This window comes from Peromyscus maniculatus, chromosome 1, assembly GCF_049852395.1.
Source record: "Peromyscus maniculatus bairdii isolate BWxNUB_F1_BW_parent chromosome 1, HU_Pman_BW_mat_3.1, whole genome shotgun sequence".
Taxonomy (NCBI): Eukaryota; Metazoa; Chordata; class Mammalia; order Rodentia; family Cricetidae; genus Peromyscus; species Peromyscus maniculatus.
This window is the reverse complement of record NC_134852.1, coordinates 200,357,647-200,371,777: the sequence shown is the minus strand read 5'-3', so window position 1 is coordinate 200,371,777 and position 14,131 is coordinate 200,357,647. Positions and strand designations below refer to the sequence as shown.

General features: G+C 41.8%; 1 protein-coding gene across 2 annotated transcripts in view; it reads left to right on the top strand.

Annotated features, from left to right (window-relative positions):
• Positions 1–14,131, top strand: part of Cfap43 (cilia and flagella associated protein 43) — a 97,000-nt gene that overhangs the window by 78,326 nt on the left and 4,543 nt on the right. For both annotated transcript variants that reach the window (XM_042265037.2, XM_042265032.2), the window contains exons 28-34: positions 882–1,001; positions 4,360–4,467; positions 5,881–5,967; positions 6,650–6,738; positions 9,448–9,661; positions 10,654–10,766; positions 11,850–12,009. In XM_042265037.2, coding sequence (XP_042120971.1) covers positions 882–1,001; positions 4,360–4,467; positions 5,881–5,967; positions 6,650–6,738; positions 9,448–9,661; positions 10,654–10,766; positions 11,850–12,009 — 891 coding nt within the window. The remainder of the gene's footprint in view (positions 1–881; positions 1,002–4,359; positions 4,468–5,880; positions 5,968–6,649; positions 6,739–9,447; positions 9,662–10,653; positions 10,767–11,849; positions 12,010–14,131) is intronic.

The window sequence follows — 14,131 nt, the reverse complement described above, 5'->3', positions numbered from 1 at the left end:
CTCATAGGCCAATGCAGCTTTATCAACTGATCAGAACAACACATATTTACAACATACAGAAAGATATCCCACAGCACTACCCTCACACAGACACACACACATAAGTATTTTTAATTAAATATCAAAACAAAATGTATACTATAAAAAATTCAAGGTATTCAAAGATGGGAGGTGAAGCAAGATTTTTAGGGCCAAATTTTGTGTCTGTAAATTGTTATCTGTAGTCAGAATTTTTCTGGAAAGATTTGCTGCAGTTTGATTTACTAGGCCTACTTGATTAGTGATCTTTAATATCGTTTTCCTCTGATGTAATTTTCAAACATCCAGGCTGGGGAGACGGCTCAATGTACTGGTAAAAGTGCTTGTTGCATGTGTAAGTATGAGGACCTGAATTCAAAGTTTTAGTTCTCACTTTAAGAAGACCAGACCTGGCTGTGCATGTCTATAACCCCAGTGCAGACATGGGGGGCAGAGGCAGGGGATGGGGCGGGGCGCAACAGGAAGATCCTGAAAGCTCATTGGCCAGCCAGCCTAACCCAAATAGTAAGCTTCAAGTTTAATGGTCTCAAAGGAATGAAACAGAGACTGATAACTCAGGACACCCAACATCATCCTCTGGCCTTCACACCTGTGTGCACAGGCACATACACACACACACACACACACATACATGCACACAAGTATGCACACATGCATATACAACACACAAATACACACAAAAAAGGGAATAAAATGACAAAATGAAATAAAAAATTCCAAACACACAGCATTTTAGACTGGCCCAGGTAGTACTTCTCTGCCTTCCCTCTGCTTCTTCCATGTGGCAAAATACAAATACCAATTGTGATAAGCTTCTAATTATTCTGTTGCCTCCAATTTAGTCTTTAGAAGCAGAAATGAAGAAACTTCAAAATTCTATCCAAGAAAGCACACAGAACTTTGATGAACACTTGAAGAGACTCTTTGAAAGAAGAGTGAAGGCAGAGATGGTTGTTAACCAGGTAAGCAAGGCTTCATTTCTGTATCTTAACCTTTTAAGTAGCCTGTGGGACATCTGTCGCTCTTAGGAGCTGACCCCCACACTCACCTGGTGGCGAGGCCCTGCGGTGGGCCCCTCCCCAACCTCCTCCAGCCAGGTGCTGCTACCCTCCCTCTCTCTCCTGCTCACTTCTCCTCCAGGTTCCTGATAAGTAGCTGCTTTATGGAAAGAGAGGAGCTTCCAAGAGGTTCTAGGGGAGGCAGATATAAAATAGGAATGCTAGCATGCTCTGAACTTGACTCTGGTGATGGCTACATAGCTGTGCGCATGTATCAAAGCATCAGATTATACACTCTAAGAGGGGGAAATAAATGGTATGTGGAAAATGCTTCAATAAAGCTGTTATTTTTCTTAAACATGCTTAGAATATCTTCTTGTACACATAATGGGGGGACTAGACTACTAGGAAATATCCAAAGGACTTGGGAGCTACAGTCGCTTCTGCTCTAAAGAACACCATTTAAAAATCAAAAATAAAAGGTTGGGGTAAAACACTTGCCTTGCATGTGCAAGGCTCTAGCACCAACCATGATAATAACAACAGTAATTATTATTATTACATATATTATTTATTATTATTATTATTATTATTATTGCAATTTGTTGAAACTCATCAAATTTTTCCAAATTCATGGATTTTTGACATTTTAAAAAGAAAATGCCAGTTGACCATTGTCTTGGTTTTCTTTTCTGTTGCTGTGATAAAATACTCTGATGTAAGTAGAAGTTTCTGTCCCACCAGCAACTTCCAAATACCCAACAGCCACTTCCCAAATTACCACACAGAGGTTTATATTAATTACAAATGCTCAGCTGGTAGCTTAGGCTTATTACTAACTAGCTCTGATACTTAAATTAACCCATAATTCTTATCTATGTTTAGCCATGTGTCTTGGTGCCTTTTCTCAGTACAACATTCTCATCTTGCTTCCTCTGCATCTGGCTAGTGACTCCTGACTCTGCCCTTCCTCTTCCCAGCATCTTAATTTGGTTGCCCCACCTATACTTCCTGCCTGGCTACTGGTCAATCAGTGTTTTATTAAACCAATTTGAGTGACAAATCTTTACAGTGTACAAGAGGATTATTCCACAGCACTCTGACAAAAGCAACTTAAGGGAGAAAAAATTTGTTTTAGCTCAGAGTTTTAAGTTATAGTCTGTCATGACAGGGTAGTCCAGGCATCAGGAATCTGAAGCAGCTGGTCTCCTTATATCCAGTCAGAAAAGCAATGAATGTATGTGTGCCGCCCATGTTTCTTTCTCCTTTTATATGACCAGTGATTTCCTGCCGCGGCACCCCCCCACCCCCCCCCACCCCCCCCCACCCCCCCACCCCCGCATCCAGTAAGTGATCCCAACCACAATCAAGGTGGGTCTTCCCTCAAAGGTAATCAAGATAATTCCCCACAGCCATGCCCAGATGCCCCTCCCTGGTGACACTAGAGACCCTTTTAAGTTAACAGTAACACCAGCATCTGTCACCTTCAGACAATGGCAATAAGCAATGTCCCAAACTGTAAAGTACCTACTATCCATACTGACTTTCCTGTACAAACTCTACCCCTAGGCAATAAAATTGTAAGTAGAACATCTCTTTATAAAATATTTCAAGCCAGGCAGTGGTGATGCATGCCTTTAATCCTAGCACTTGGGAAGCAGTAGCAGGTGGATCTCTGAGTTCAAGGCTAGCCTGGTCTACAGGGTGAGTTCCAGGACAGCCAGAGTTATGCAGAGAAACCATGTTTTGAAGGAAAAAAAAGAATAAATAAAATATTTCAATTAGTAAATGAAAAAAGAAAGTGAAAACAGACAATGATCATTTTGCAGCTCTAATTAGACTTACTGTGCTTGTGCTTTGAGCATCCATAGCTACAAACATCCCCAAAAGACAACACTTACTGTGTAAGTCCTGACCAGAGAACACAGAATAACCCAAACGGTTATTACCAAATGATTCCAACCAAGGTCTGACCAGGCCTCTGGATCCAGCTGCCAATTTTCAAGGACTAGAAGGGATTTGGGAGCTTTAAAAACTGCACTTGGAGCAGAGCTCCAATCAACGAGAGAGAAGGGGGATTCTATGAGCAAGAGATATGGAGACCATGATTGGAAAAAGCACAGAGACAAATAGCCAAACTAGTGGAAACACATGAACCGGGAACCAATAGCTGAGGAGCCCCCATGGTACTGGACCAAGCCCTCTGGATAAGTGAGACAGTTGATGAGCTTGAACTGTTTAGGGGGTCCCCAGGCAGTGAGACCGGGACCTGTCCTTAGTGCATGAGCTGGCTTTTTGGAACCTAGTGCCTATGCTGAGACACTTTGCTCAGCCTTGGTGCAGGGAGGAGGGGACTGGACCTGCCTCCAACTGAATCTACCAGGCTCTGCTGACTCCCCAGGGGAGACCTTGCCTTGGAGGAGGTGGGCATGGGGGTGGGTTGGGGGAGGAAGGCTGGGGGGGATGGGAGGAGGGAGGACAGGGGAATCCGTGGTAGATATGTAAAACAAATAGAAAATCTCTTAATAAAGAAAAAAAATTTTTTTTAAAAACTGCACTTGAAGTAAGCAGTTGGGGAGACACAAAAGTACAGACTGCCGATGGCTACAAACAACTGTGAAGGAGAGAAGGCAGCCTAAGAGGACATGCAGCTTCTAAGAGATTTAGAAGACAGTGACAAAATACTGTTAATGGACGAGTTATGCCTCTGTGCCAGGGGTTCCCACTAAGGCAGGATGGCGGAAACACAGGAGTTTGCTGGTGTTTAGTCCAAACAGTGCTCACTGCTGGGGCCAAGCCCCTGATGACGACGCCTGGGTTCTGTGCTGGTAAAACAGATCTTTTCTGTGAGTGGCGATGACAAGAATGTCGGCCTGTATCAAAGCCCATCAAATAACTGATTGGTGGTCAGTGTTTTTCTGTATATGTGTTTTGATGACGAATGAAAGAAAAAAGCCAAATACTGTTGGAAGAGGTCCTGTTGGGCCTTTCTTTTTTTTTTTTTTTTTTTTTTTTTCTTTTTGGTTTTTCGAGACAGGGTTTCTCTGTGTAGCTTTGCGCCTTTCCTGGAACTCGCTTTGGAGACCAGGCTGGCCTGGAACTCACAGAGATCCACCTGGCTCTGCCTCCCAAGTGCTGGGATTAAAGGCGTGCGCCACCACCACCCGGCCTGTTGGGCCTTTCTTTAAGGCATCCATTTAAGGAATTCCTCCTCTCCTCCTAAGCTTATCTTTGTAGCATCAAGTCTATGACCACCAACAGAATGTTCTTCCTCAACCAGCAATGGTGACCTTCAACGTTCTTCCTCTTCATATTTCCACAGGAGGAAATGAAAATAAACAATCTTGTGTATTCTTTGCTGCTGGATGAAGAACTGAGCTCCAGGGAACAGTTCCTGAACAACTACCTTCTGAAGAAGCAGGAGGAGAAAGTAAGTTTGGGGCTCCCTGGCATTGGTGCCGCTTGCTCAGACACAGGTCCCACATCTGGAGCCTTTATTTGATTAGAGTCAGAGACTCTAATCAAGTGATCTTTTGATACAAGAGGAATGCCTTAAAGAAAAGGCAAGTGGGTACCATTACAATGATGTCTGGTTATTTTACCACATAGCTTTCTTTCTGCCATTCCTATTCCGCCATGCCCATCATCAACTCCATGTCTGGGACTTGGCCAGACAACCACGTAGAAGGACCCACGTCAGTCTCTTAATTAGGTGATGTGATTCTGCATCTCAGATTCAGAACACTATAGTTTCAAAATGACATGCTGTTATAGAAGACAAGACCAAGTTGATTCTCAGGATGAAGTTAAAAAAATACAGCTTTTAATACCAGCCAGTGGTGGTGCACACCTTTAATCCCAGCACTTGGCAGGCAGAAGCAGGCAGATCTCTGTGAGTTTGAGGCCAGCCTGGTCTACAAAGAGAGTTCCAAGACAGCCGGGACTACATAGAAAAACCTGTCTCAAAAAACAGAACAGTAACAACAATATAGCTTTTAACCATGGACTGGCTGTAGGACCTTGATCAAAGCACATAATCTTTGAAGCTGTTGACAGGCCATTCTCCAGGGAAATATAGTCCTCTATGGACCATGTGGTATTTCCAAGTGTCACTGAACCTGGAAGTGATGGGTTAGCCTATAGAATGGAAACTTTCATATTCAGAAACACTAAAAATAAACATGAATTGTTAAGATTAATTAAAGAGATGAGGATCAATGCTGATTATTAATACATAATGTTTCAACAGGTGTCAACCTACACTGATATTGTTAATGAAGCACAATATGAACACATTTACTGCATCATAAATGACTTATGTACCTACTGTTAAATTCTGTTTATATGACCAGGAGTGGTAGTACATGCCTCAATACTCAGGAGGCAGAGGCAGGCAGATCTCTGAGTTTAAAGCTAGCCTGATCTACATAGTGAGTTCCAGGACAGCCAGAGCTACTAAGAGAGTAGCTGTCTCAGAAACAAAACCAAAAGAAAAGAAAAAGCTTGTTTATAACATATGCAAAGAATTTTTATCAGGCATGGTGGCACATTCCTGTAATCCAGCACTTAGGAGGCTAACACAGGAAGACCACAGGTTAAAGGCCAGCCTGGGCTACATAGCAAGACTATATCTGAAATGTATCATAACACCCCTGCAGACGATTAGACATCTTTGACACAGGAGGAGGCCATTTCAGAATGGCTGGATAACACGCTGGCGCTGACTCTAGCTCTTCACGCGATCGCATCCTATGAGATTTCTTAATCTTCTTAGAATCACCTGTAGCTTTGTTTAACCTGAGAGCTCTCCAGATCCCATTAACTGTCCCTGCCATTACTGTAGAACAAGACTTCAGAAGCCATCCAGAAAGCTAGAGAAGACCTGGATGTGTTCAAGGAGCAACATGACATTCTGGTGGCGGAAGACAAAGTGAGTCCTGGGCTCATCCACTGGACAGTGCAGAGTTGTTGCACTTGGGATTGGCAGGGGGGCAGTGTTGATGAGGATAAATTTATTTCCTTGTGGATTGTTCTCTTCCTGTCGTCTTCAGTTGTGAGTGAATTTCGTCCTGTATGACTATACGTTTCTGTAAAAACCTGTGGGTTAGAAAGACTTTTTATTTTTTTTTAATTTCCTGAAGTTAAGGTTTTTCTTGTGGGGAAAAAAACATTTGTGAGTTCATCAAGTTTAGGGTTCTCAAACTTGGGGTGGTGAAGCCCATGAGTTGCTCATAAAAATCAGCTTAGTAGCAGGGCCAGTCGTTTGTAGCAGAAACAGTAGCTAGAGTAACAGCAAGATGGAACACAGTGAGGTGGGTAAGGAGCACGATGAAACGGACTGAACAGTAACTTGCATGTTTTCTAAATAAGATTTATTTGGGGATACTTCTGGTCTAGATGCTTTTTAAAAGTCTTTTATTTTAAATATGATGACATTTTTAGTGCGCTGGCATACTCCCTAGGAACAGACACATAGAGAAGAGCTGCTGTCCAACAACTGTAAAAACCAGGTCTTTACATCACAGTGATACTGTCTGCATTTCAGAGATTGCATTAATTAATGAGAGACTTACGTGTGTCTGCAATCCTGGAAACGATGTGTTTGTCCTTAGGTTCTGGAGCGCAGCTTCAAAAGGGAATTTTCTGACGTTTCTGGTCACCAGGTGGATATACTCTACAAACTTTTTAAACGCCGGCCAAGGTTTGTTTCTCTATCATATGTGGGAGATGGGAAGGGCAAGGCCTGTTAACAAGAATTATAAGGGCCAGAGAGATGGCTCAGCAGGGTTAAGCCGGGTAACCTGAGTGGTATCCTTGGGATCCACGTGGTGGAAGCAGAGAACTGACTCCAACAAGTTGCCCTCTGGCCTCCACATGCACCGTGGCACACATGCATGTATGCACATGTACAAAAATAAACAAACTAGTAAAAAATGTCAAAAATAAAACAGTTATAAAGTTTTACTTTTTCCCAATCAGATAGAAATAACCAGCTAAACATCCTGGGGTCACGCTGGTGTCTTTTGATCAGGAATGAAGTGTAATGGTTTCTTCCCACTGTTAAAACATAGTTAAGTGTTTTAACTTTAGTTAACATGTTTAACACACATAAAAAGTCTTAAACCATAGCTGGCTTACAGATTTTCCCAAGACATGTTCCAAGAAAACGTTAAGCCTTTATTTATGGTGTAAACACATGGTGTAGACACATGAGACAAGTTTCTAAGACCAAACACGTCTGAGAAAATACTGCTTTTTACAGCTAGGTGGCAGTCTTTATTGCTCAACCTCCCAAAACTTGCTAGTGGCTTTTGGATTTCCAGGGATAGGAAATGAGTCAGCAACATCTTCCCAATGTATCTGACCACAAATTGCTTTTTCTCAGAGAATCTCATGTTCATGGCAAAGTTTTTATTTGCAATGTTTTCTAAATAATAAAGTTTAAAATAAAAAAAATGCAAAAGAAAGATAGCTCAAAATAATGGTTATCTAGAGTTCTGAAATATGTTTCTAAGCTGAGAGGAATATTGGAATAGTTTGCTGACTGCTAATATAATAAATTGAAAATTTCAAATGCAATATAGAAGTGTGCTGTCTGTCACCAAGGAGTGAGACAGTTTATGTGAGGGATCCAAACTCATGCTCTCCCCTTGGGCAGCTTACCGGAAACTCTGGGAATTTAGCCTAGGACTTGTCTTAGTCTCTCTCTCTCTCTCTCTCTCTCTCTCTCTCTCTCTCTCTCTCTCTCTCTCTCTCTCTCTCTCTCTCTCTCTCTCTCGTGTCTGTCTGTCTGTCTGTCTGTGTAAGCCACGGATCAACCTGTGGTGTGTGACTCCTCTGTTACCTTCCACCCTTTGGTGTTGTTTGTTGTTGTTGTTTATTTTTGAGACAGATTCTCTCACTGGCCAGGGTCCTGTCAATTCTCCTAGGCTGACTAGCCAGAGAGGCTCCAGGATTTGCCCATCCAGCGCTGGGATGGATCACAAGTGTGTACCATGGCGGTGGGCTTCCAGGGGTTGAGCTCTGGTGTTTATCCTTCTCAGTACTGATGGAAATAGCTCCCCAGCTCAGAAGAGCACTTTTTCATTCATATATATATATATATATATATATATATATATATATATATATTTTAAAATTTACACCTCTTGAGACTGAGTTTTAACTATGTAGCATTGGCAGGCCTCAAATTCAACATGCAGTCCAGACTGGCCTCAGACTTTTAGTTAGTTTCTTGCTTCTGCCTCTTGAGTGTGGAAATTACAGTGTGGCCTACCAGATCTGGCTAGGAGTGTGCTAATTATAAACCCAGGGGAAAATGTGGTGATATATTTGTACCCCAATAAAGCTTGCCTGGGGATCAGAGGACAGAGCCAGCCACTAAATTGGACATAGAGGTCAGGCAGTGATGGCACACACCTTTAATCCTATCACTCAGGAGGCAGAGATCCATCTGGATCTCTGTGAGTTCATGGCCACACTGGGTTATATGAGAGAAACAGAACCAGGTAGTGGTGACACACGCCTTTAATCCTGGTAAGTAATATGGCAGGACACAGAAAGGAATAGAAGGTGTGAGGAAATAGGAACTCGCTCTCTTGAGGCTGAAGGTTTCGTAGAAGTAAGCTAGTGGCTGGGTATTCTGCCTCTTTGACCTTTCAGCTTTCACCCCAATATCTGGCTCTGGTTTTTCTATTAATAAGACCACTTAGCAATTTGTGTTACAGGAAACACTTGATCATCAAATAGAATTTTTCTGAATCTGATTCCACTGTCTCTCAGACCCAAAGCTGGCCTTGAGCCAGTGACTTCTCCCAGAACCTGACTGTCCTGTCTAGAGATATGGGTGGGACCATCACTATGGCTGTACACTGTCGACTATCTCCAAGGGGAGTGCCTAGCCCAGCTCTTTGTAACCTTCGTCCCTCCCCAGCTGCAGCCCAAGAAAACTAAGTTATTAATATAGACAAAGAGGGCCTTTCTCCAGCTCTACATATGTCCAGGCATTCCTACTGAAGAAAAGAGACCAGAAGTGGCTATGCCAGACAGACCCAGGGGGCACATACACTGCTATTGCCTGCTTAAAACACACAGAAAAAAAAAAAGGGGGGGGGGTGGTTTCCTAGCATGGGGAAAGCTGCCAGTGGCAGCAACAATCAGGGACACCTGTAAGTCCAGGGCATGTCTGGGGACCCAGAGTATGGAATGACAAAGTGGGCGCTTATCTCTGGTGTAGACCACTCACCAGCCCTGAAGTCACAAAGGAAACTACATACAGTGTCAGGCTTATGCTAATGGTCTGTCACTTAACAGTATGTTTAGTTTTGTGGTTTGTTTTGTGTTTTTTTGGGGGGGGGGGTGGTATTTGTGAGAGTATGAAAGGTTGATGGTCTTTTCTTGCTGATACCAGGGTTCACAAACAGAAAACACACGCGGATGTCAACAGTCTTGTTCCTTATGGAGAGCGACCAGGATCTGGCAAGTTAAATAAGGAAAACTTTACCCAGCTAATGAAATCCATGGATGAGTTGGACAGTATCAATAACATGCCAGAAGGCTTGGACCCCACAGTCTGGGAACATTTCTGCATAACCAGACGAGCAAAAGTGGAAAATGAATACAAAGTATATAACTTCGTTTTAAATTTTATTTTAAGTGTACTAATAGCAAATATCACATCTGTCAGCACATCCAGAAAAACTAAAGTTTTAAGGTCCCCCTGCTGGGTAGTAGTTAGTAATATTAATAATAATATAACAAGTCAAATAATATTATTTGTATTGCTGTAAATCTTCATGATCCCAAATGATGGCCACTGCTGCTATGCAGTTCATGTGGGCTGGAAAGAGATGTGACCAGTACCGAAAAGTGCTTGGAGTGGAAAACACACACAGATTTAGAAGACCTACCATGAAACAAGTGGAATATTTTTATACTGCTTATAAGCAGAATAATACCTTGGATTATGCTTATAAGTTCAATAAAAAGTATTAGTAAAATTAAGTTCATCTGTTTCATTTCACTTTTTATAAAGTGACTGTCACAAAATTTAAAATTATACATGTTATTCTAGCGCTTTTCTCCTGGACAGCACTGTTAGAAATGACCGCATTTGCACAGACTGTCTTTAAATCACCAGAGGCAGCTTCATCCTTTGCTAGAAGAGGGGATGGGACTGTAGTAATGGTGACGGTATGAGAACATGGTCAGCTGTGAAGAGACCTTTCCATTTCCTGACCACCTCTGGCCCCTCTCTCCTAATTCCCTAAAGTCAGTGCACATACATTGGATTGACAACTTTTTATTAAGTGTCTAGGATTTTAGAATTTCATCTAAAATGATAGGAGCAGATGGATATAGATACGTACACACACACACACACACACACACACACACACACACACACACACACGTCAATTGCATACTTGCTTTTCAGCAAGAGGCCAATTTGATACTCTTTACATTTCTCATGGAATATGCCAGCCATGTTTTCCATAACTCATCTGCTGGCAGAGATGTAAACGTTTATTAGTCTCTGAGAAAGGTGGGCTTGTTAGGAAAAGTCCAAGACAGATGTTTCCACATGTTCTGACACACTGGCGGTTGGCTTTTCCAGGTGAAACAGAAGGCCGCTGGCCTCCAGGAAATGACGACCTTTCTCCGGAAAAGACTGGAGGACGATGAGGCCGTGCAGCGTGAGATCGAAAGAGTGTTCCAGGAGCTCCTCCGGTAATTCGAGCCTCTTCACGGTCTGGGCTGTCATTGCGGAGCCCGCCTCCTGCCTGGCTGGGCCACAGCTGGCTCTGTCCTGCTCAATCCTGGCACCATGCTGAAATGTTCTCCTTTATAGAGTGTGCCTTGTTACACAAGACTTGTTTCAAAAGAGAATTTGCCTTGCCATGTGTTCTCTTAACACAAAGCAGACTTTAGGGGGGAAAGAGTCACAGTTTTGTGTAAATCTGCCCCTACCACATAAATATACAAAGAGCCGGTCTCTGCCCGTGGAGACTTCCGGGCTCAAGGCTGAGTGGAACCAAGCAGATTTCCAAACAATTTCTCCATAAACATTCATCAGGTTTGTGTTATCTTTATGGAGCCTGGTGGTTTTTACTAAGTGCTTTGTATAAAGTCTTAGCTTCAAAAAAGCCATATGTATACCCACATGCATAAACACTTCAGTGATGGTCCCAAATTCATCAGTATACATCGGTTTTAGATGTAGGCTATAGGGGGAATATGGATTAGGCAATAGATTTGACAAGTAGAATATAGATTTAATATTGTTGTGTATTATCAAAAATCAATAAGGTTGCTGGGTGATAGTAGTGAATGCCTTTAATCCCAGCACTCAGGAGGCAGAGGCAGGTGGATCTCTGAGTTTGAGGCCAGCCTGGTCTATAAAGTGAGTTCCAGGACAGCCAGGCTGTTACAAAGAGAAACCCTGTCTCAAAAAACCAAAAAAAAAAAAAAAAAAGTCATAATTTTAATAGATTTACCATTCAAAATATTTCACTTTAAAATTCTTTTCATTACAATTAAAATTACACAGTTTTTTCTTAATCTTATAGTAAAAGTTCATGACAAATTCTGTCCATACTGTTGTTTGAGCATTCCAACTAGAATTCCAGATCAAGTGGGGAGGCACTTAGAGGGACTTCCATGAAGGTTGTCTTTGGGAAAATGCTGCTCTTCATTCCACTGAGGGTGCATTCCTTAGGCTGCTTAGAATTTTATTTCTTGGGTAATAAATGAAGTTGAAAACTTACTAAGTATACTCTACAAATACTTATTTTGAAGTCTTTTCCCATTTAGATTACAGGATGAGAAAGTGAAATTCCAGGTGAATTTAACCATACAAATTCTTCTTAAACAAGGACAAGTAGAACTGGAGAATTTCCAGTTGATTCTGGAATATTCTGATGCAATTCTCATCAATAAGAACATAATTGAAGACTTGAATTCTGTGATTCGGGTAACTATAGTTTTTGAACATATTGCCTTCTGTATAAAATACTTTATAGTGTCTCTCATTCCCATGGTAAGTGTGCCAGCTGGCTTTCTGTCAACTCGACATAAGCTAGAGTCTCAGTTAGAGGGGACTTTAACTGAGAAAAGGCCTCCATAAGATCAGGCTGTAGACAAACCTGTAGGGCATTTTCTTAATTAGTGATTGATGGGGGAGGGTCCAGTCCATTGTGGGTGGAGCCATCCTTGGACTAGTGGTCCTGGGTTCTATAAGGAGACTGGGCGAGCCAGAAGGAGCAAGCCAGTAAGCAGCACCCTTCCATGGCCTCTGCATCAGCTCCTGCCCCCAGGTTCCTGCCCTGTTTGAGTTCCTGTCCCGACTTCCTTGGATGATGAACACTGATGTGGAAGTATAAGCCAAATAAACCCTTTTCTCCCCAAGTAGTTTTTGATCATAGTGTGTCATCACAGCATGGTAACCCTGACTAGGAGAGTGACTCTAATTGAGCTCCCTCAGTGTCTCCTCTCAGTAGCTGCATTAGAATCACCCATGGAGCTTTGTAAATGTGCCCAGAATGTAAGTATTTTTTAAAATCTCCCTGGGTGATTTTAAGAGACATAAATTTGAAGACAGTGAGGCTAAATGTCCATTCTAATATACCTTAGTTTATATATTGTTTATGTAATTCTCAGCATATTATAATCTATTTGATTTATATAGCTGTGTTACATCTCTAATTAGTTCTGGATTTTGATAGGAGCTACCTCACCCCACCCCCACACATGCTTTCATCTGGCTAAGGTTGTCAATCTTTCTGATCTTTTTCAAAGGACCAACCTTTAATTTCATGGATTCTATTGTTTCCCTATTTCACTTATCTCCATTTTACTCTATTTCCTGCTGGCTTTTACGTTAGCTCGTTCTTGTTCTGGCACATAAAGTTAAATTATTGATGCAAATTCTTTTTCCTGTGTCAGAAGAAAATGTGAATTAATGTCAACTCAGCTTTAGCAGTATTCAAAGCTCTGCCCCCTAACGCTCTGTGCTGTGCTGTCTTTCCACAGTATGTACTCATTAACACTGCTTCCTGGTGACTGTTGTGTGCCTTTTCCTTTTAGTTATACGAGGGAAAAGGAGTAATTAGGAACCAGGCTGGATTTTACATTTACATATGTATTCATATTCTTAGGTAGCATTTTTATTCCTTTCTTTTTCTGAGTTTCTTCTACTATCCCCTATTTCAGTGCGAAGGACTTCCTTTAGCATCTCTTCTTACAGGGCAAGTCCACTACAGTGGGTTTTCTCCATCCACTTAGCTCCTCTCAAAATGTTGTTTGTCTTTCATTTAAAAATATTCCATTCTCTGTTTAGTTTTTTGAGGTCTTGCTACACCACCTAGGCTGACCTCACACTTAGGATCCTTCCGCCTCAGCTTTCTAAGTACTAGGACTACAGGAGGCAGCTTAGCCTTCATTTCTGAAACATAGTTTTTGTAACTACAAGGTTCTTCAGTTCTTGGTTGACGGGCTTGCAGCAGGTGTTCTTCCCTTTTTCTTGGTTTCTATATTTTCTTCCTTATCTCTTCTCTAGGAGTATATAGTTTGGGAGAGTTTGCTTTGCTTTGCCTTTTCTATTTTTGTTTCTTTTACCCTCTCCCTAGCCAAAATCATTCTTCTAAGACAGGGTTGCTGTTCTCTCGGTGACTGAGGGCCAACTTTCCACCTTCTCCCTGTAAGCACATAGTGGGGTTTGCAGAAAATGCCATGCTTAGCCAAGTTTGGTGATACATGTAATCTCAGAACTCAGGGGCAAGGGTAGAAAGATACAAGTTCAATGCCAGCCTGGATTACATACCAAAATCTTGTCTCAGAAAATCTTAAAATTACTAACATTGTAGGTTGAGCATCGTAATAGATGATAGTATCGTTAACTGAAGGTAGAAAGATAGGAGACTGTAGCTTTGGCTGGAGTCATAGACTGAAGAGTTTTGACCTTGGTTAATTTGAGATGTACTTAAAACATTCCAGTGGAATGTCCAACTTGACAGAGTTCAGAGTTGAGATGTGCTCTCTATAGAACACATGTTAATAACTGCATGTGGATTATTACATACAGATATCTACTTATA